The sequence below is a fragment of the Zootoca vivipara genome, chromosome 6, assembly GCF_963506605.1.
Source record: "Zootoca vivipara chromosome 6, rZooViv1.1, whole genome shotgun sequence".
In the NCBI taxonomy this organism is placed as follows: domain Eukaryota; kingdom Metazoa; phylum Chordata; class Lepidosauria; order Squamata; family Lacertidae; genus Zootoca; species Zootoca vivipara.
The window spans coordinates 31108511-31131744 of NC_083281.1; the positions used below are offsets into that span (position 1 = coordinate 31108511).

At 49.3% G+C, this 23234-nt stretch overlaps 1 protein-coding gene across 1 annotated transcript in view; it reads left to right on the top strand.

Moving 5' to 3' along the window:
* Nucleotides 1-19223: 19223 nt before the first annotated feature.
* SDC3 (syndecan 3) overlaps nt 19224-23234 on the top strand; it is a 98398-nt gene continuing 94387 nt past the window's right edge. The window contains exon 1 of the mRNA XM_035118274.2: nt 19224-19844. Coding sequence (XP_034974165.1) covers nt 19743-19844 — 102 coding nt within the window. The 5' untranslated portion in view covers nt 19224-19742. The remainder of the gene's footprint in view (nt 19845-23234) is intronic.

Below are 23234 nucleotides of genomic sequence, written 5' to 3' on the forward strand. Positions count from 1 at the left end.
ATTCACCCATTTCATTAAAAAGTGCATCTCTTGTTAAGTCTTCCAGAGCCCAGCTGGCAATGAGATCCAGAGTGATAAGACCACCAATAACAAATTCCTTTAAAAAAAAAGCATCACTAAGATCAGTCTTAAACCAATGAAAACATTTCATTCATGGATCTGAAGTACTTTTGAATTCTTCAACGCAGCTATTTCCCCATTTTATCAGTAGTAATGGTCTATAGCCAGTTTATATACTGTATTGCATTGCTCCCAGATGTAGCCGTCTGTGCTCAAAGCAGCCCTCGAAAAACCCAGTCTAAGTACAGAAGTACAATAATACATTAAGAAGCATAACGACACAACAACATCTGACGAAGTTAAATTTTTTATTTAACACAACAACATAACACTGAAAAAATAAGCAATTAACTGTTTAACAGGCATCAGAATTTAAGTGAGCATAAAGCACACCAACAGCTAAGTTAAAAACAAAACATCCAATAGCTTCACACCCAAAAGAAGCCCCAAAGCTGTTGGTAGGGGAGCTTTAGGTAGTGATGTTTAAACAAAATAAAAAAATTCCAGTAGCACCTTAGAGACCAACTAAGTTTGTCATTGGTATGAGCTTTCGTGTGCATGTACACTTCTTCAGATACACATAGCTCATACCAATGACAAACTTAGTTGGTCTCTAAGGTGCTACTGGAATTTTTTTATTTTGTTTAAACATCACTACCTAAAGCTCCCCTACCAACAGCTTTGGGGCTTCTTTTGGGTGTGAAGCTATTGGATGTTTTGTTTTTAACTTGCTTAACTGGAAGGATTTTTTTTATTTTGTTTTGACTATGTCAGACCAACACGGCTACCTACCTGTAGTGATGTTTGCTACTTCATTTGTGAAACACTCTAAACATTTCACTTTTCTCTCTGCCCCCCAATTTCATGCTTTAAAAGTGCTTCTTCATTCCCATTACGACAGAACAAAAGATGAAGTTTGCTAATCCTGATTTTAAAAAAAAATGAAATACCCTAAGCATATGCACTGTAATACACACAAATCACCAAGACCTCAGGAGTAAAACAGTTTGCTTCTGCTGCCTGATGCTAAACTTCTCTTGAGAATAGTCACCATTTTTATTGTAGGAAAAGATAACACCATTTTAAAAGTAAAAATGATAAAAATTAGTTTTGCGTATATCCTTACATTATCATAGTCTTAAATTATCAGCTTTATTCTCTAATTACCCCCCTCTGTATCAGCATATGGTTTAGACCACATGGGGGTGCTGTGCTACCTACCGTAGCTCATGCTTCTAACTGCCGCAAAGGCAAGAACTGTAAAGGAACACGGTCGCTTGAACCGCTGAATTGGAGCAAATGTCAACCAGGTTCTCTGCTGAATGATATTTTCTCTGATTCAGCAATAAGATGTGGGTTTTCCGAGGAAAGCGCCGGGGCGAAAAAAGAAATGCTCGGGCACAGAGCTTTAAAGCATGGACGTTCCCTGGAAAGTGCGGTGCAAAAGGAAGTCTGGATGAGCCCTAAGTGGCTTTCCTGGGTTTGGGGAAACGATATCTCCCAACCTGACTTGGAGATGCCAGGAATTGAGCCTGGGAGCTTGTGCAATGTGCATTCAAAGCAGATGCTCTATAACCCTTCAATACATGTATTGTGGAATGAGCTTGCAAAGACCAGAGCCCAATTTGTCAGCAGCAGGTAATGGCAATCTGTTCTAGGGACTATGCTGTGATGAAAAGATAAGATGGTCCTTTGACTGCAGGCTCGCCATCTAACAGACACATTACAGAAGGTGGGAGGGGAGACAAGCGAGGAAATGCAGGTATCAGGTGTTGAAGTGACATACACCGAGTTGAAGTTTTACTGCCTGTGATTGCAATAGTAGTGCAAAGGAGGAGTGCCGGGTTGCCCTTGCAGGCTGTCCTCCAACCAGCAGTGGTGGCAGGCAGAGCAACTAATTCAAGTTGTGCCCCCATCCTCCTCTTGGCTGAGTTCTCCAAGGGAAACAGAGGAGGAGGAGGAGGAGGAGGAGGAGGAGGAGGAGGAGGAGGAGGAGGAGGAGGAGGAGGAGGAGGAGGAGGAGGAGGAGGAGGAGGAGGAGGAGGAGGAGGAGGAGGACAATCAGCTCCATGCCCCAAACTGGTAAGAAAGAAGGCAGGCACACATGGCAGGGGCAACCTGTCTCCTTGATCCTTGCCCATCCTGGCTTATAAAAGCTAGCCGGGAAGGGCTGGGCGATGGGCTTCGCGGGTTGGTAAATGCTTCTCTCCATGAGGGAGCCTTCCCAGACCCGCTGAAAGAGGCGGTTATTAAACCGCTTCTTAAAAAACCATCTTTAGATCCGGCCAATATGGCCAACTATCGCCCAGTCTCAAATCTTCCATTCTTGGGCAAGGTGATTGAGCGAGTGGTTGCTGAACAACTCCAGGCACGCCTGGAAGAAGCGGACCATTTGGATCCCTTCCAGTCAGGATTCAGGCCTCATCATGGGACTGAAACTGCCTTGGTCGCACTGGTTGATGATCTCCGGCGGGCTGGGGACAAAGGTAAGAGCTGTTTCCTTGTTCTGCTGGATCTCTCAGCGGCTTTTGACACCATCGACCATAACATCCTTCTGGACCGTCTAGAGGGCTTGGGAGCTGGGGGCACTGTCATGCAGTGGTTCTGCTCCTTCCTCCTGGGCCGTGTTCAGAAAGTGGTGGTGGGGGATGAGTGTTCAGACCCCTGGGCTCTCACTTGTGGGGTGCCTCAGGGTTCTGTCCTCTCCCCCATGCTTTTTAATATCTATATGCAGCCGCTGGGAGAGATCATCGGGGTTTGGGCTGGGTGTCCATCAGTATGCTGATGATACCCAGCTCTACCTCTCTTTTAAATCAGAACCAGTGAAGGCGGTGAAGGTCCTGTGTGAGTGCTTGGAGGCGGTTGGAGGATGGATGGCGGCTAACAGATTGAGATTGAATCCTGACAAGACAGAAGTACTGTTTGTGGGGGACAGGAGGCGGGCAGGTGTAGGGGACTCCCTGGTCCTGAATGGGTAACTGTGCCCCTGAAAGACCAGGTGCGCAGCCTGGGAGTCATCTTAGACTCACAGCTGTCCATGGAGGCACAGGTCAACTCTGTGTCCAAGGCAGCTGTTTATCAGCTCCATCTGGTATGCAGGCTGAGACCCTACCTGCCCGCGGACTGTCTCGCCAGAGTGGTGCATGCTCTAGTTACCTCTCGCTTGGACTACTGCAATGCGCTCTACGTGGGGCTACCTTTGAAGGTGACCCGGAAACTACAACTAATCCAGAATGCGGCAACTAGACTGGTGACTGGGAGTGGCCGTCGAGACCACATAACACCGGTCCTGAAAGACCTACATTGGCTCCCAGTACGTTTCCGAGCACAATTCAAAGTGTTGGTGTTGACCTTTAAAGCCCTAAACGGCCTCGGTCCGGTATACCTAAAGGAGCGTCTCCACCCCCATCGTTCTGCCCGGACACTGAGGTCCAGCTCCGAGGGCCTTCTGGAGGTTCCCTCACTACGAGAAGCCAAGTTACAGGGAACCAGGCAGAGGGCCTTCTCGGTAGTGGCACCCACCCTGTGGAATGCCCTCCCACTAGAGGTCAAAGAGAAAAACAATTACCAGACCTTTAGAAGGCATCTCAAGGCAGCCCTGTTTAGGGAAGCTTTTAATGTGTGATGGATTTCTGTATTTTAGAATTTCTGTTTTGTTGGAAGCCACCCAGAGTGGCTGGGGGAACCCGGCCAGATGGGCGGGGTATAAATAATAAATTATTATTATATTATTATTATAAGATAACAACAACAACAGCAGCAGCAGCAGCAAATTATTTCCCCAGCCACTCTGGGCGGCTTCCAACCGAATATTAAAAGCAACACAGCATCAAACATTAAAACTTCCCTTCAGTTGTCTTTTAAAAGTAAAATAGTTGCTTATTGCCCTCTCATCGGCTGGGAGGGCGTTCCACAGGGCAGGCACCACTACCGAGAAGGCCCTCTGCCTGGTTCCCTGTAACCTCACTTCTTGCAGCGAGGGAACTGCCAGAAGGCCCTCAGTGCTGGAACTCAGTGTCTGGGCTGGATAATGGGGGTGGAGATGCTCCTTCAGGTATACAGGACTGAGGCCGTTTAGGGCTTTAAAGGTCTGCACCAACATTTTGAATTGTGCTCGGAAACGTACTGGGAGCCAATAAAGATCTTTCAGGACAGGTGTTATATGGTCTTGGCGGCCACTCCCAGTCACCAGTCCAGCTGCCGCATTCTGGATTAATTGCAGTTTCTGAGTCACTTTCAAAGGTAGCCCCACGTAGAGCGCATTGCAGTAGTCCAAGAGCATGCACCACTCTGATGAGACAGTCTGTGGGCAGGTAGGGTCTCAGCCTGCGTACCAGATGGAGCTGGTAGACAGCTGCCCTGGACACAGAATTAACTTGCGCCTCCATGGACAGCTGTCCCAAATGACTCCCAGGCTGCGCACCTGGTCCTTCAGGAGCACAGTTACCCCATTCAGGATCAGAGAGTCCTCCATACCAGCCTGCCCCCTGTCCCCCCAAGAACAGTACTTCTGTCTTGACAGGATTCAGCCTCAATCCGTTAGCCCCCATCCATCTTCCAACCACCTCTAGACACTCACACAGGACCTTCCCTGCCTTCACTGGTTCGGATTTAAAAGAGAGGTAGAGCTGCATATCATCCGCATATTGATCTGAAGAGGGGAGCCTGCTTTGCAATCATGCAGGGTGCTAAATGGCACAAGGAACTTGCATGAGTACAGCCAGCTCCTAAGTGTGGATATCCACCCTCTTAGCCCCCCCCCCCCAAAAATGGTAGACTGGGCACAGGGGTGCAATGAAGAGGCTAGCAAGTGCATCGAACTCAGAGCAGGGCATTTAGTGAGGCATCCACCACCTGCACTTTCTGGAAACTGCAGCCATGGGGTGGGGGTGGGGGCTAGCTGGGTTTTCTGCCCCAGGTGAAGCCTTCAGAGTGGCGCCATTGAGGCTTCCACCCTGTGTGTGCGTGTACGCAAATGCATGTGGGTGGTGTGCCAAACTGTGTATTTGACCGGGGCTAAAAGAAAGCCCAGTTTCACCCCTGCTGGAAACACCTGAAGACATTTTTGTTCCACAGATTTTCCCAGCTGGATAAATGGGCCTTTGCTACAAGTGTCCACTTTTGTTGGTCTTTGGTCTTGTTTTAAATGTATTTCCGTTATTATGTAAATTGCCTGGAGATAGCTTAGAAGGAGATTGATAAAATCACCGTCATATTTGCTCTCCTTCACACAATCCTAATTGTGGGGGTGAATCTGAGCATCAAAATGAGGTTTCAGGTGGCTAAGGTCCCGGAAGCAAAAGCAGCGGTATTCTCTCCCAGTTCTTGCTGATGCGTTGCAGACTGGCCCAATACACTGCAAGGAATGGTGTGCCAGTTGCTATCTATTTATTTAATTCTAATTTTCAGTGCACCACTATTTGCAATACATATTCATAAAGTGGTTTGCATATTGTTATCCATCAAAATAAGGTGGGGTTTAGAACCCAACCATCACAGGTAATAAAATAAAATAAAATAAAATAAAATAAAATAAAATAATAAACAGACTGTGATGAGGCTGGAGGAGATATTGAGAAAGTTTCGCTCCCCACCTCCAACAGCTGTTTAGACTTCATCCCAGGTGTTGGAAAGTGGCCTTAGTAGGGAGTGGGAAGCTCAGGCCTTTCTATCTAGCCCCCCAAACTCTCCACAGGCCACACCTCACAACAGTCCCGCTTTGCACTTTTCTAGATTGTTTGTGCCTGGCAGGCAGGAATGTGCCCTTGAGCATGAGAATGTCTACTTCAGGCATCTCCAAACTGCGGCCCTCCAGATGTTTTGGCCTACAACTCCCATGATCCCTAGCTAACAGGACCAGTGGTCGGGGAAGATAATAATAATAATAATAAATAATAATAATAATAATAATAATTTATTATTTATACCCCGCCCATCTGTCCGGGTCTCCCCAGCCACTCTGGGCAGCTTCCAACAGAAGAATAAAACACAATAATCTATTATACATTAAAAGCCTCCCTGAACAGGGCTGCCTTCAGATGTCTTCTAAAAGTATGGTAATCGTTTTCCTTTTTGACATCTGTTGGGAGGGCATTCCACAGGGCAGGTGCCACCACCGAGAAGGCCCTCTGCCTAGTTCCCTGCAACTTGGCTTCTCGCAACGAGGGAACCGCCAGAAGGCCCTCGGTGCTGGACCTCAGTGTCCGGGCAGAATGATGGAGGTGGAGACGCTCCTTCAGGTGAGATGAGAATTGTAGTCCAAAACATCTGGAGGGCCGAAGTTTGGGGATGCCTGGTCTACTTGCTTGTCTGGATGAACGTCATGACAGAGAGAGGTGCATAGAAAGATGAAACCCACATTCCTTGCCCTGCTTACTTTTGCCTCTGACCCTGCCCACCACCAACATGTGTGCCCCCCTTGCCTTTGAAGGTTGCCCAGTAGGGAACATGGACCTCCGGCTGAGAAAAGGCCACCCAACCCTGGGTTAGCAGCGTAGATGCACAGGAGGGGTTGCTTCTGCTTCATACGCCACAGAGAAGGTGGGAAAAAAGAAGCAGAAACACGTCTCCAGGGAAGAGTGTAAGAAGGATAACCGGTAATGTGATGCAGGAAGGTGTGGGAAAGTATAGGCTGTCCTCAATCTTACCTTATGGCGGGCTAAGGCTCTTTGATCCAACAGCAGAGACCAAGAGGAATTCTAGGCTCTGTCGTCTGGCTAAGAGGGGGCTGAGGACGCTCTGAGAATAATACCACACCTAAGTTCAGTAAAGTAGGCTCAGATACTACAACAAAGGCACAGTTCTCTGATCCAGAACATGCTAACTAAATCCACCATTAGGCCAGGTGAGGAGAAATGCCCTGAGCTGGTGGCAGAAGCTCCTCAAAGAGTTTCCATGCCATCAGGGTGAGGGAGCACCACAGCTGGGGTGCCACTACGGAGAAGGCCCAATCTTGCTTCCCCACAGAGCAAGCAGCATCCACTGAGAAGGGCCTCCTCTGTTTAGCTCAAAGCCTAGGTGCCAATGTCCCATTGCTGAGCAACATCATGCAGAGCTCAGTGGAGTGGGAGGCCACCCAACTGGAAGAGCCTCTGAGGTCTACTTGCCTGGTGGCAGAGTCAGCATCCAAAGTCAGGTCCAGTCTTAGGGTTGGGTGAACAGCAATCCACATGGTCAGATGGTCCAGGGGTCAAGGAATCCGCTGATCATGGGGTCAAGACAAGCAGTAAGCAACAAGGTAGAGCCAGGAACTATAACCATTGTTTCCAGCACCTGACTGCTGCTGGAAGCTCAGCTTAGGAAAGCTGAAGCCAGCTAGTTCTCATCAGCACCTTCTCCTCTGAGTGCTGGAAGGCTTATCAGCTGCAGGTGGAGTCACTCTGTCTTCTCCCGCTTCAGGCTGCTGTTCAACAGGCAAAGCTGACTTAGCCCACAAGACTAGGCAAGCTAGTATGGGAAGAAGAGCTCCACCAGACCAAGTGGCACATGACGTCACAAATACGTCTCAGCAACCTCACCTGAAGCAATAGTTGCCACAGTTCATAAACACAAGCAAGCCAGGTATAACAGCGAGACCACCCAGGCCTGCCTTCAGTAGCTCCAGAACTACTCTGGCAAGCCCTGTGGTTCCTGCTCATCATACACGTTGCATCATAACAAAGGACAGCCCGACAGCCCTCCATCTCCTATGACAACACATCTCCTCATGCAACAATGACCAATGTCAACTACTGATGCCCTACTCCTTCAAACTCATCCACCACACTCATGTAACATCATGAGGGTGGCAGTTATTCCAAGTTGTGCATAAGGAACCAAAGTATATCCCAGGGAAGACTCCAACAGGGGCTGTTTCACCACACAGCTGTCAGAATGGAGAGAGAGTCAGGCAGGTGCTCTTTGTGAGCCTGGCTGGGAAGAATTATTGCCTGGCTCCTCGTTCCTGGAAGGGGCACCGTCGATGGCTACTGTCTATGAAGGTTATCAGCCTGAGGGGAAGTCGCCATCTTTGAGCTCACCCATCCCACGACAGACACCGCCAATAATAATTCCCTATGGCAGCTATCAGAATGGAAGGAATAGAGAGCCAGGGCCTCTCCATCAGCCTAAGGGGACATCACCATCATCAGGCTCACCTGTCCCAGGAAATACACCATCAACAGCCAATCCCTACGGGAAATACCAGAATGGAATGGACAGAGAGCCCGGGGGGAAGTCGCCATCTTTGGGCTCACCCATCCCACTACAGACACCCCCAGCAGCCAATCCCTATGGCAAATTCCAGAACGGGATGGACAGAGAGCCAGGCCCAATCCATGAGTCTGTGTGGAAGCAACCAGCATTGGGTTACTGCATAGAAAGGCTTCGATCACTGATAGTTTCACCTCATAGTTATCAGGTGGGTTTGGAGAAAGAGGCAGGTCTTATCCATGAGCCTGTATGGAACCAAGCACCGATGGACTCCTCTGGAATGGAACCAGTCCCATCTGTGGTCATTCCACCACGCAGGTGTCGGAAGTGGGTGGATACACCTCTGGGCCCTCTCCATGAGCCCATCTGGACTCAACCATCCTTGGGTTCTTCCCTCTTCCTGCAAGCTCCAGCAGTGCCCATTGAATTTGGCAGCTCTCACAACTGGAAACGGAGACAGTACAACCACCTCTGTGCACCAGGCTCCTCACAACCAGGACAGACTCCATCAATTGCTTCTGTACCTTACAGCTGTCAGAAGGGGAAGGAGAGGGCATTAGGGCCACTTCATGAACCACCACTGGGGTCTTCCCTCCTACTGCAGACTCCGCCAGAGCCCATTGACTTTGGCAGCTCTCACAAGTGGAATGGGAGGCTGCAGGACCCTCCATACGCAGCTGAGTCCTCTCAGAAAGATCTGGTTCCATCAGTGGCCATTGCACCTGGCAGCTGCCAGAAGTGGAGGGAGAGGCAGCTGGGCCCACTTCATGAACCACTCTGGGACCAGCCACCACTGGGCTCCTCCTTCCTACTGCAGACTCCACCAGAGCCCATTCAATTTGACGATTATCACCATGGGTGGTGAGACAGCCTGACTATGTCAATGTACCTGGCTCCTCGCAAACCAGAGCAGACTTCACCGGGGACCATTCCGTACTGTAGGTGTCACCTGGGCCCACTCCATGAGCCTGCCTGGTGTCAGCTGCTACTGGGCTCCTCCTGCCTAGAACAGGCTTCATCTGTGGGTGTCATACCTGGTAAAGGTCAGGAGGTAGAGGGGAGACATTTGGGATCTCTCCATGAACCTCTCGGGGAGTGAGTAACATTGGGATTCTCTTTCCTAGAATGGACCTCACGAGTGAGCATTCCAGCTGCGAGGCAACAGAATGGAAGGGAGAGAACCTAGAACTTCTCCACAAACCTGGCTGGAACCAGAACCTGTGGTACTGTTCCTTCCTAGAACCAACTCCATCAATGGCTATTCCATCTGGTGTCTTTAAAAACAATGAACATACCTGAGCCTTGCAGTTGCTTGTTTCCTACTTTCTTCCATTGTGCCTTCTTTTTGTGTCATGCTTACTAGATTTTAACCTATCCTCTAGCAGTCTTGCCTGTAATTGAAGCACTTCTGCCAAGTGCTAGACATGACGAGCTGTTGCCAGCCCATGTAGAGAACACTGAGGGAAATTGACCAAATGCTCTGATTCAGTTGGCAGCTTCCTATGTGTCTATGTGCACCTGCCCTGCCACCCCACATTTCTTCTGTCCTGGCAAACTGAGCAGCACTAGGCAGCTGGATCTATTTAGCATTTGGTTTCCCACAATGCCCCTCAAGCGTCAGTCTAAGGAATTGTGGGAAATTCAAAGGCAATCTGCCATCTTACATGGTGCATCAAAACCATCCCCTACGACAACACATTTCCTCATGCAACAATGACCAATGTCAACAAAAACTACTGATGCCCAAGCCCTTCACACTCATCAGCCACACTCACACGACATCACAATGTTGACAGTTGTTGTAAACCCTGCATAGAGAATCACAATAAATCCCAGAACAGACTCCACTAGGGGCTGTTCCTCAGAGCCATTTTCAAAAGGGAAGGAAAGACAGTTCCTCTTCAAGAGCCTGGCTTGGTCTGTCATTAGGCTCCTTCCTCCCAGAAGAGACACCATAATTGGTGATAGCTCCCCACGGCAGCTGTCAGAAGGGGATGAACAAGGAGCTAAGCCCTCTCCAGGAGCCCGTCCGGGAACAACCACCACTGGGTTCCTCCCCCACAGAACTAATTTCACCAGCTGTTATTCCACCACCCAGCTGCCAAAATGGAAAGGCAGAAGAGTTGGACCCTCTCCATGAGTCTATCTTGGACCAACAGCCATTGAGCTCCTCCCTTAGGGAGCAGACGCCATCAGTTGCCACTGCACCTGGAAGTCACCAAAAGGTTTCTCTCCATGAACCTGCCTCAGAGCAACCACTGAATCCAGCCTGTCCCCTGCCTGACCCTCTCCATGAATCCTGCTTGGATCAGCAGTCACTGGGTTCTTCCTTCACAGCACATCCACCATCAGATGGAGGCAATCAGCAGGGGAATAAGAGATACCCAGGCCCTCCACGTGATCATGCCTGGAAGAAGCCACCTACAAGGTCCATCCCAGCATGCAGTGCTCAGACTGTATTAGCGGCCATTCCACCAGGCGGTTTGCAGAAGAGACAAGTGGATCCTTTACAGAAGACCACCTTGGGCCAACAGCCATTGCGTTTCTCCCCACCAGAGCGTGCTCAGTCAGTGGCCGTTGCTCCTGGCACCAGCCAGAAGGCGAATGTCCCACAGCTAGGTCTACTTCATGAGAGTGTCTGGGAGGAAATACCAGTAGGAAGCACCCACTTCCTGCAGACTGCAGTCGAGACCGTTCCACCTGACAGCTACCAGAACGGAATGGAGAAGCAGAAGGACCTTCCCCATGCACCAAGCTCCTTCCAACTAGATCAGACACTATTGGTGGCCCCTGCACCTGTCAGCTGTCAACAAGAGAAGGAGGGACACCCACAAACCCTCCAGGCTCCTGCTTGGTTTCGGCTGAACAGAGAGACAGGCCCAATCCATGAACCTGTCTGGGACTAACTGCTATGGGTCTCCTTCTCCTTCCTCAACGTGACTCCACAGGTGGGCCATGGCCCAAAGTGAGGGAAGCAAAAACAAGACCTTTTTCATCAGTCTAGCTGGGACCAGTAACTGAAGTCTCCTCCTTGAACTAGTTCAATCAGAGGCCATTCTTTCCGGTCTTTTTTTTTTTTTTAAATGAACATACCTGAGCATGGCATATGCTTGTTACCTATTTTCTCCACTGTCCCTTCTTTTTTACATCACATTTATCAGATTGCAAAGCATTCCATCAGAGGCTTTTGTTTTGTTTTAGCATTTTCTTTCTTTCTTTCTTTTTTTAAAAAGCACATTTTTTCTATCAATCTTGCTCCAGCAGTTTAGGAGATGAACAGTCAGGCTAACTGCTGTACAACAAGTAGCAGAATTTTAAGAGCAGGAATAATATGTTATTTGAAAACAAGGAATAATATCTGAATGAACCGTAAGTAGCATCACCAGTGTCCTCCCAAGACATAATGTCAGGCTCCAAGGAATCGGCTTCCTTCCCCCTTGGCAGTAGATAAGCAGAACAAAGTGAACTGGGTCTTCTTGCCAGTTAGAATTCTTTAATAATTACAGTGAGAATGTATTCCTCTAAGAATGGTGGTGCTTCCAGTTAAGGCTACACTCCGCCCCCCCACCGTCCCTCTTAATCCACGTCACTCCTACATCTGCTAACCTGAGCTTGTAGCCGCTGTGCTTTCCGTTCAGCAACTTTCTCAGCTCTCCTAGAAGGTGGGGAGGGGGGAAGGGGGATGCTGTCCAGAGACTGTGAATCTGTTAACCCTCTCTCTTCCAGTGTTTCTTCTCCTGTTTCTCATCCAGTATTTCCCAGCTTTTCCCTTCTGAACTATTCCCCTCTACAAACCACTGTTCTAAATCTATACTGTCCTCCTGCTCCTGGGGAGATTCAGGGTCAGGGAGAGGAAGAAGGCAGCACCTACCATTCCTCCTCATTGTAGCCCTCCTCAGCACGGTCCCTGACACATAATGGCGGAGTGCATTGAAGGGTCATTTGTAAGGTTTCCAGCATCTTGATGGTCTCCTTCAGTGAGGTATGTTGCGCTGGGATTCCATCTGTGATGCCAAGTCCCCAGAGGCAACTACTGTAATGTTTCTCCCAAAACAATCCCTGTTGCTCGGTGCTTTGATTTGCAGGCAAATATCCCAGGTTCAATCCCTAGCATCACTGAGAAACACCCATGTCTCAGACCCCAGACAACTGTTGCCTCTCAAGTGTAGATGGATGGATTAGTGGTCAGATGTGCTATAAGGCAGCTTCCTATGTTTGGGAATCACCTAGGGCATCATTCCCATTAATATATATTTTTTGATAGACTTTGTCATCTTCTCCATATTCTCTCTGTCCTTCTTTAGTATGACCATTTATTACATTCGTTAGTCCCAAAGTGACTTGATGAGATAAAATTCAATAGTTAAAAACAAGTACATGTAAAGCAGCAGAAAAAACAGTATAATATAAAATGCCTAAAATGCTCAACCATTAAATACTCATATCATTAAAATATGAGCACCACCATAGAGGTTAGCTTGGTTACAAAAGGCTTGAGTAAGTAATAAGACCATAGTTTGAAAACTGATAATGATGGTTTGAGGCATGTTTCCCTGTGGGGAGCACTCCACAGATGAGGGTCTACCACTGAAAAGGCCCCTTCTCACATGGCTACTGGCTACACCTTTTTTGGGTTAGGCATTTAGAGAAGGAGATCTTTGACTTTTGTCCATACAGTATTCCATTAAAGAGTATGCCATGACTCAGCTGGACCTCAACCCAAAGAAGTTCTCCAAGGAAACAACCAGTGTTAGCACCCGCCAATGAGAACACCCTCAAGAGTAAGAAGCATAAATTGCTCTCTACCCCTCTTCAAGATCCACGCTCTGCTTCTGGAACCCCCAGCATTGGCCCCAGGTATCCATAGGAGGCAGGAGAAGGCGATCAGGAGCTCAGAGTTGGTGGTGTAGTGCCCAGCTCAAGGACTCTCTTCCTACAATCCTACTCAGGAGGAGTAGGATCAGGCATGGGAGCTTGTAATGGCTTGAGACCAAATTTAGAGTGAAGAAGTCTGCTGTCATATGAATCCTTCAGTGGGAGGAGTGGCTTCATAGTTCCGTGCAATATTGTGCATAAATCACACACTGTGAACACAGGTCCATTACTTTTGGTCATATGCATTCCTTGAAGCAGCAGTAGGTTAAAGGATACCAGTGGATCAACCATCAAATTAGAGGATACATGGTTTGTTTAGTTCCAATTTATGCTTTTGTATCACAGAGAAACAAAAATGCCACAAGGAGTGGTGCCAGTTATCATGGGACACAAAAACCCCTCAGCCACTTAACCACAACATCATGCAACCCTACATAAAGGCATATTTATCACAGCCAGGGCTGAAGACCCTGGCAGGCCCCACTACAAACACCTGCCACACCCATTTGCATTCCCCCCTCTAGCTTAGGATTCCAAGCAGCATTGACAGTTTAATGCTTCCCAATGCCCCTGAGCAAGGAATTGTGGGAAAGTCAAAGGGTGGCTAGACCCAGGCACTCATATCTGATCAGGGCCCTGCCAGCTCAGCCAAACAGGCCTTTCTTGATCCACAGAAGGAGGATGTCCACCAGAAAATACTTCAAGCCTACAGCTGGACTTGACCACAGCTACCACCATCAATGGCCTAGGCTTGGGGAGATGGTAATGGTCATAATGGCCAAATGCTAGCCAATAATTCCCCTTGTAAGCCATGTGGTTCCTACTCATCTTACATGGCACATCATATCAAAAGCCCTCCATCTCCCATGACAACATGTCTCTTCATGCAGCAATGACCAATGCCACCAGACACTACCAATATCCAAAACCTTCACACTCAAATGACATCACAATGTTGGCAGTTGTTGCAAGCTTTGCACAGAGAATCACAATAAATACCAGCGCATACTCCATCAGTGGTCATTCCACAGTGCAACTGTCAAAAGGGAGGGAGGGACAGACAGTTCCTCTTTGAGAACCTGGCCTGGTGCCTCCCTCCCAGATGAGACACCATCCTTGGTGACAGCTCCCCATGACAGTGCCTGGAAGGGGATGAACAAGGAGCCTGGCCCTCTCCACGAAGCTGTCTGGAAACAACCACCATCGGGCTCTTCCCCACTAGAACATGTGCCATCAGTAATTGTTCCACCTCATGGCTATCCAAGGGGGATGAGACAAGAGATAGGTCCTCTCCATGAGGCTTTCCAGGAGCATCCAACTCAGGACTCCTTTGAGCCAGACTGGATCCCAACAGTGGTCATTCCTCCATGCAGATGTCAGAAGGGGATGGACAGACACGTGGGTCCCCTCCATGAGTCTGTCTGGGAGCAACAACCATTGGACTCCTGCCCTATACAGACAATTCCACCAGTGGAATTGCCATTGAGGTCCTCCTACAGAGCACAAACTCCATCGGTTGCCATTGCACATGGAAGCCACCAGAAAGGAAGCGGGAGATACCCAGGCCCTCTCCACGAACCTGTTTGGGAGCAACCACCATTGGGCTATTCATCTCCAGAATCCATTACACTGTGCAATCGTCAGAGAGGGAGTGATAAGTTGCCTGACCCGCTGCATGAGTCTGTCTTGGACCAACAGGCATTGGGTTCTTCATTCACAGCTCAGTCTCCATCAGTGGCTGTTGAACATGGAAGCTGCCAGAAGGTGAAGCGGAAGTATCCGGGTCCTCTCCATGAACCTGTCTGGGAGCAAACAGATGCGGGCTCCTCTTTCCTAGCGCAAGTTCCATTAGTGCCCATTCCACAAGGCAGTTACCAGGAGGAGAGACGGCGGGACCCTCTCCATAATCCCACCTTGCCCCAACAGCCATTGCATCACTCCGTCCCAGAATATACTCGATCAGTGGCTGTTGCCCCTAGCACCTGTCAAAAGGGAGCAAAGACACACCTAGGCCCACTTCATGAGACTATCTGGGAGGAGCTACCATTGGGAGTCACTCCCTTATGGCAGAGTCCGCTGGTGATCATTCCACCTGGCAATTATCAGAAGGGGATGGAGAAGCAGGCAGGCGTTCTCCATAAGCCAAGCTCTTCCCGATCAGAGAAGACTCCATCAGTGGCCACTGCACCCGACAATGGTCAGAAAGAGAAGGGGAGAAACTTCAGCCCTCTCCAGGCACCTGTCTGGTTCCGACTGAACAGAAACCCAAGCCCTCTTCATGAGCCTGTCTGGGATTAACTGCCATTGGGGTCCTCCTTCCAAGAATCAGTGGCCATTCTGGAAGTTGCCAGAATAGGAGGAAGAGACAACTGGACCTTCTCCATGAACTTTGCTGGGACCAAGTCCTGTGGGGTTCTTTTCTCCTACAGCTGATTCCATCAGTGAACATTCCATTTGGTCCTTTAAAAATATGAACATACCTGAGCCCTGTGTTGTCTTGTTTACTCCACCATGCCCCATACGTTAGATTTTTATAAGACCAGCAGCGTAAAAGTCTATCATTCTGTTAAGTGCCTTACAACATGTAGTAGAATTTTGAATGCAACAAGTCATAAATAATGTGACCAAAGCAAAGCATCAGCAGCATCCCTGGTGCCCTCCCAAGAGAGGAGGGCATTGGAGGATACTGATAGTCTCTAGAATCCTGGTGGTCTCCTTCACTGCAGACCTCTTGGATACCATCTGCAGCATCAAGTCTCCAGAGGTAACCAAAATCTGTCCCCAAAGCATTCCCTGAAGTTTAGTGGTAGAGCTCATACTTTGCTTGCAAAAGGTCCCAGATTCACTCCCCAAAATTTGCAGGTAGGACAGCGAGAGATGCTGCTAGCCCCACCACATATGAAAAAAGCCTTCTTAAAACTGTTAAGGAATATTGGGAACTGATTTATAATGAAATGAAGAAGATGTTTAAAATAACCTTTGTTAAGAAACCAGAAGCTTTCCTACTAGGCATTACAGGAGTGGATTCACCAAAATCACAAAAGAATTTGTTTATGTACGCAACTACCGTCGCACAAACATTTTTAGCACAACATTTGAAAGAAGAAAGTTTCCCAGCTAAAGAAGACTGACAAGTTAAATTAACGGAATATGCTGAAATGGCAAAATTGACAATGAAATTAAGAGGAAGAGATGACAACAAATTTAAGGAAGAATGGAAGGACTTTATTGCATACATACAGAAGCAATGTACACAGGTTGATACATTAGCAGGGTTTTAAGATTACTTGTAATTTTATTATGAATGGACAACAAGTAATTCAAATGCTTAAAATTTCACAATGGACATGTAGTACGTTGATATACAATGGAACCAAGGAAGGGAATAGGGGGAAGTCAAACTGTTTTGCTTTGATTTTTTTAATTGTTTGTTTTGTTATTGTTATTGTTGGAAAATTAATAAAATGTTATGGGGGGGGGGAGAGAGTGTTGTTCCAAGCTCAGACTGTGTGGCTTTCACAAGCCACTCTTGAGTTCCTATACCAATAATTTAGGAACTTTCAGCAATGTAACTAAGCCAAGTTTTACTGCCAAGTTTTACTTTACATTTCTGAATGGTGTATGAACCAGACCTTTGAACAGTTTGTAAGTAAAACAAATTTAAATGTAAGAGAGAGAGCAAGCGAGCGAGAGTGTGCTAGCTGCTGCAGACAATTTTGCAAGGAGATGGTGTTACAAGTCCTCTCTTCTGTACTTCCTTATCAGGGATGTTTCAATGCTCTTAAAAGACTTGGACAGGTTCATGACACAAATGTCCATATATTAATTTATATGTATATATGCCTTTGACAAAATCAAGACAGCAGGTTCCTAGGGCCCCACTAGCACTTCACATTGCAGTGTGACAAACTGCCTGGTAAGGAAAATATATATTCTAATAATTTATTGAACTCTTCCACTCCCCATTTTTATTCCCACAACTACCCTGTGAGGTATGTTAGTTAGGCAGAGCAACATTGACTGGCCCAAAATCACCCAGTGAGTTTTCTGAGTCAGGATTCAAACTGGCCCTGCATGGGCATTGGCACCAGACAATGTCATCCCTTACATATATCCTGGAGCATCTCATGCACGCAAAATGTGTGTATATGACTCTGTCCCAGCCAACATAGCCAATAGTGGGGAATGATGGGAATTGTATTCCAATGGCAACTGGGTGGCCACAGGTTCTCTTCCTTTGCTTGAAAGCTAATCACCAACACTTAGCCAAATTATGCCTCCTCCAGTGTGTTGTAAATGAGTAGTTAAGGGGCCTGGACTCCCTCTGTAACATGAGCACAGCAAATGTAGATAGGATTGAAGCCTTGCCTGTTGATTAACTGACTTTGAACCAATGCATTGATTAATTTAAGCAAGTTCCACTTGTGGACTAGATGACCCTTGGGGTCCCTTCTGACTCTGCAATTCTTTGATCCTAAGGCCCTTAGAGAAGGAGGTTTGAGGATCCCAAAGAGATAGTTTCGAGCACAAAATAATGCATGGCTTAACAAAAAAAGGCAAGCACTCTTTGCTAGAAGGAAATGTCATCTTTAATATTTTATTCTTCATCAAGTCTTGGCAATGTGGGGTCTTCTCATTCATTGCAGTGTTTTCCTGCAGGGACCGGCCCCACCATTTGGCACAGTGCCTTAGGCAACAGATGCCAACTCTCCTGAATTCTGGGCTGCTGTTCTCCTCTGTTGGAGGAGCTGCTTGTGCCACCTGACCCATCCTATTCTTGCTAAACTAGCCTATTGCTCTCAGGTCTGTTGGAGGATATTATCCTTTTGCCATGCCTTTTGTATGTTTCAGCTACCAGTCCTTGCAGTCCATTCATGATAGGAAACATTTAGTTGTCTCATTTTTAGATCAAGACCATCTGGAAAACTCCAGGGAACCTGTAACCCTCAAGATGTTGCTAGACTACAACTCCCATCATCATCATCATCATCATCATAGCTGCCAAGTCTCCCGTTTTTCAGGGGAATCCCCTGGATATTAATCTGTTTCCCGCTGTTATCCCGAATAGGAAAAAAATCCCAGAAATCCCCTGGATTTCCTACCTGCCAGGGAGGCTCCATTTCGGGTGCCGCTCTGCCCATGTCTGGGCACCGGAAATCGGGCAGAGCGGCACCGGAAGTTGCTTCTACGCATGTCTCAACATGCGTAGAAGCGACTTCCGGTGCTGCCCCGCTGCTGATCCCGCATTTTTCAGCGGGAGACTTGGCAGCTATGATCATCATGCCTGCTGCAGCTGTTGGTTGTTGGGAGTCCCACACTCCACACAATCTGGAGTCCCCGTTTTGACAGCATTTCTGTCTACAGTTTTGCTTGCCTCACCTCATATTGCATGACTGGAAAAGGTTCAGGAAAGGGTAACCGAGATGATCAAAGGGGCTGGAATGGAATGTTGGAAAATTCAGGGCAGACACAAGGAAACTTCTTCATGCAGCCCATAGTTAAATTACAGAGCTTGGCTCCCACAGGAGGGCACCACTTTGGACACCACTTTGGACTTTTCAGAAAAATCCATGGGAGGTAAGACTATCAATGGCTACTAGCCTTGACAGCTATGCTCTCCCTTCCACGGTTGGAGGCATTAATGCTTCTTAATAACAGTTTCTAGAAATCACAGAAGGGAGAGGCTGCCTTTCTCACCGGGTCTTCCTTGTGGGCTTCCAGCTGGCTTCTGGTTGGAAGCTGGACTAGATGGGCCATTGTCCTGACCCAAAGGCTCTTCTTACGTTCTTATGGCATATTGCAAACTAGTTTCTTGCCCTTGTGTTTGCGGTGTGCTTTCAAGGAGGTTTTCAAACAAAGGGGGGGGGAAGCAATCTCGCCCCCACCTCCTGCAGCCTAAACATGCGGAACACCACCTCCTCCTCGCACAACGAGCTCGATCCTTTTCCTTTCCAAACCCTTCCCCCTTCCCCCCAACCTGCCTCCAAGTAAAGCGCACTGTGAGTTGTGTGCGTCGGGGGCACATCCTGGCCACTAGCCGCTGACCCAGTCTTCCGCTAGAGGGCGCCACAGCCTCTCTCCCTCCTCCTCCGCCTCCTCCTCCTAGTCCCCGCAGCCATTGAGCGAATGGACTGGGCTCCGGAGCGCACGTTTCCTGCAAGGGAGAAGAAGCCGCGGCGGAGCACGCTCTGATCGTTGCAGTCCGGCGCCGGCGGGGTGCGAGTGGGCTGGAGCCGGGGAGGCGTCGCCGTGGGCCCGGCGGACTCGCGAGCCCCGCAGCCCTGGCCTCCGCCCTCCTCCTGCCTCCTCCTCGCAGCATCTCTCCAGCCCAGGAGAAGCAGCAGCAGCAGCGTCGCCGCCGCCGGCGCGCTCCTTGCCTTTCCTGCATCCTCGGGCTCGCTGCCGCCCTCCTCCACCTTCTCCTCCTCAGCCTCCTCCCCTGCCTCGTTGCTGTGGGTTTCTGGTTGCATCGGGAACAAAGGAAAGGCTTCCCCCCCTCGCCCTCCCTCCCTCCTTCTTCCCTCCCTCCCCCCTCCTTTCCTCCCGTCCCTCTGGACTCCCGACGGGCGTAGCAGCCGCAGCAGCCGCCGTGGGCGCCCCGATCGCCCCTTCCCAGCATGAAGGAGATGCCTCGGCTGCTGCCGTCGAGGCCCCGCCGACAGGGAGGGCTCCTGCTGCCGCTCTTGCTGCTCCTGCTCCTGGACGGCCACGTCGCCCGGGTAAGTGACATCTCCGACGCCCCCTCGACGGCACCCGGCCCTGCTTCCTTCCCCACAGGACGCGCCCCCTCCCTCAATGCTTCCAGGTTTACGTCGCTGCCTTCTTCCTCCTCCCCGCGGCTCGACGCCTTGCCTCTATCCTGACCTGCCGTGCCAAGTTTCCTTGACAGGGGGCTTCTTCGCCTTTCTGCCTCCCCCCCCCGGCCTTTCCTCCCGGGGGACCCTTAGGCGCAACAACCCGCACGCCCCGCCCCACCCTTCCTGACTGCCCCTCGGTAGGGGAGAGGAAGGAGCAGCTGCGGGTTTTTTGCATTCGTGGGGAAACAAGTGGCTCCCTGGGTGGGCGTGTTGGCTCAAGGAGCATAGCTGCCAAGTTATCCCTTTTTTACAGGGATTTTCCCTTATGCTGAATAGGCTTCCTCGCGAGAAAAGCGAAAACTTGGCAGCTATGTCAAGGAGGCGGCCTCGCTCTCTCTGCTTGGGTCGCATCTTGTGCGCTTTCTCCCCCCATTTCCTCGCTTAGCTCGACCTTTAGGCAGTTTTGGCTCAGCCACGGGTCCTCTCGCCCGGCGGGGCTTGCTTCCAGGTAAAACGTGCGCCTTGCTGCTAGATCGCAGGCGAGTTTCTTTGGCATTTAAGGCCCAGTCGATTGTGTTCAGCGGGGCATATTCCTTTGGAAAAGCACGCCTTAGGATCGCAGCCTTGCTTGAAAGTAAGAGCAGCGGGGCCTTACTCCTAGGTAAACGCGCGTAAGGACTGCAGCCTTATAGTGTCTCTCTCTCACCCTTTCTTGGATTTATTTTGTGAATGGAGCCTCCAGTGTCTTCTCTCTGGGACATGTTAGTGTTGCAGCCTTGTTTGGGAATAAGCCCCCTTAGTTCAGCCTCCCACATAACTGGCCAGGATCGCAGCTGGAGTTGCAAAGGGCTTTGTTGGGGGTGGGGAGAGAGGTGGGACCCCCCCCCCCAGTCTCCCGTTAATCTTCACGAGATTGCAAAGCTTCCAACAGACGAATCGTTCAGGCACGTCAGATGGTGGTAATAAATTAAGGCGCTTCTCGTTCTTCCTGGTCCCATATTTCCATTCTTGGGGTGGGGGGTGGGGAGGTGGCGGCTTCCAGGCACTTGGGGAGGGGTGGGTGAGAGCCATATCTAGATGTCATTTGAAGGTCAGCTGGGAAGTAGGGTTACAAATATAGAAGGCATTCTCTCGTCTCCTTTGCAATTTCGTAGCTGTTCCTTCTGCGTGCTTTATTTTGGGTGGGTTTGCCATGGGGTGGGTGAAGGTTTATTCCCCCCCCGCCCCTTTTCTCTCCCGTCTGACTTGCTGGAACTGCAGCGAAATGTTGGGAGGAGGCCGGTTTCTGTGGGAGTTGCTGTCCCTGCCTTTCCTCTCTAAGCTGATTCCCTGCCATTCTGTTCTCTGTGTGGGAGGGAGGCTGGCCGGCTAGTCCTATTTGTGTGTGTGTGTGTGTGTGTGCGTGCGTGCGCCAGGGGATGTGCCCCTGTCGACTGCATATCAATGCCCTGGGCCAGTTCTCTTGCCATTGCTTTCCTCTTGCCATTGCTTTCCCCCTCAATTGTCAAGCCTCCTGCCTGATGAAAATGCTGGCTGTCATTCCAGCAAATGATGGAGATGATGTTTGCTGATTGCTTCAAAGGGAAGGAGCGGGGTGAGGTTGGCCCATTGAGATTCTCTGCACGCAGTTTGGCCTCTGTGGCGCTCAAGCTCTTGCTAGTTTCTCTTTACCCTCAGGGCTTTGTCATTATTGCCTGTGGCACAAGCTGGGTCCCTTGCGTGGATGGGGGAGGAAGGTTGCTTAAGGCAGCCTTCCTACAACCTGGCCACTCTCTTGTGAGGACTACAGCTCCCATCATGCCATCATGCCAGCTGTGGCTGAAGGAAATCAGAGACCCAACAGCACCAGCTGGGGGAGGTTTAAGGCGGCTTACGCACCTTGTTTTCTCCAACTTACATTACATGGAATATTATGGGGGAAAGGTTATATTGCCAAGAGGGTTGAGGCGCTAACAGTTTCTTGGTTTGTAGGATGGTTGGTGTTCTTCCTGCCCCGCCCCCTGCCACTCATAGAATCATACAATTGTAGAGTTGGAAGGGAATCGAAGGGTCATCTAGCCCAACTCCCAGCAATGCAGGAATCTCAGCTAAAGCATCCATGACAGGTGGCCATCCAACCTCTGCTTGGAAACTTCCAAGGAAGGAGTGCCCAGAACCTCCCGAGGGAGACTGTTCCAGTGTCAAACAGCTCTTACTCTGGGGATCAGCGAAGATGATGCTTGGATTTTCCATGCGCTGCAGGCTTGGTAGCAAGAGGTGATGGTCCAAAGTAAAAAAATAAGACATTAATGCTCTAGAGACAAAGGCAATGGGGCATCTTCATAGGTACACGAGAAGGGCCTGCTGGATCAGGCAAGTGGTCCACCTGGTCCAGCATCCTGTTCTCATAGCACGCTTGGGAAACCTGCAAGTGAAATTTGAGCACAAGAGCACTCTCCCCTTCTGTGGTTTGCAGCAACTGGTGTTCAGAAGCAGGACTGTCTCTAATGGTGGAGAAAGAACATAGATATCATAGCTACGGTAATAGCCTTCAGCAGGCTTCTCCTCCATGAATTTGTCTAATCCTCTTTGAAGGCATCTAGGTTGGCAGCCATCACTGCCTTCTGTGGGAAGGAGTTCCATTGTATGTACTGAACAGAGAAATTCATTTCCCCCCCTGTCCTGAGTCTTCCAATATTCAGCTTCCTTGGATGGCCCACAAGGGAAGAGACATGCACACCATATATCTGAAGCACATTTAAGGCGCCTCCTTCACATCACTCAAAGAGAATCCTGCAAACTCTACTTTGCTGCTCACAGAGCTACAATTCCTAGCACCCTTAAACTACAATTCCCAAGTGTGATTTAAATGTATGGTGTGTACACAGCCCATAACTCTGACTGAGAACATATTTCATGTGAACAAGGTCCCTGGTGCAATCCCTGACACCTCTAGCTGCAAGGAACAGGTAGCAGGTGATGGAAATGACCCTTTACCTGAGACCCTGGAGAGTCACTGCCTATCAGAGGAGGCATTACTGAGATAGATGGACACATAGGTTGAAGATAGCTTCCTGTGCACTTCTGCTTTGTCCCTGTGCCATGCCATCTGTTTTGGGCCAAGGTGGAGGGTCAATGCCCTTTGTGGTTGGCATCATGCTGCACACTTGAGTTTAGCTAGATGCTTCGAGAGGTAGGGGGATCTCTAGCGTCAGACCCCCATGTGTATCATCCCTAATGTCTACTTGAGCCCTGCTGTTTAAAAGCCTGATTTATGCATTGTATTAAAATGTCGATGAGGTCACTCGGCAAAGCACTCTTATTTCCTTTAGC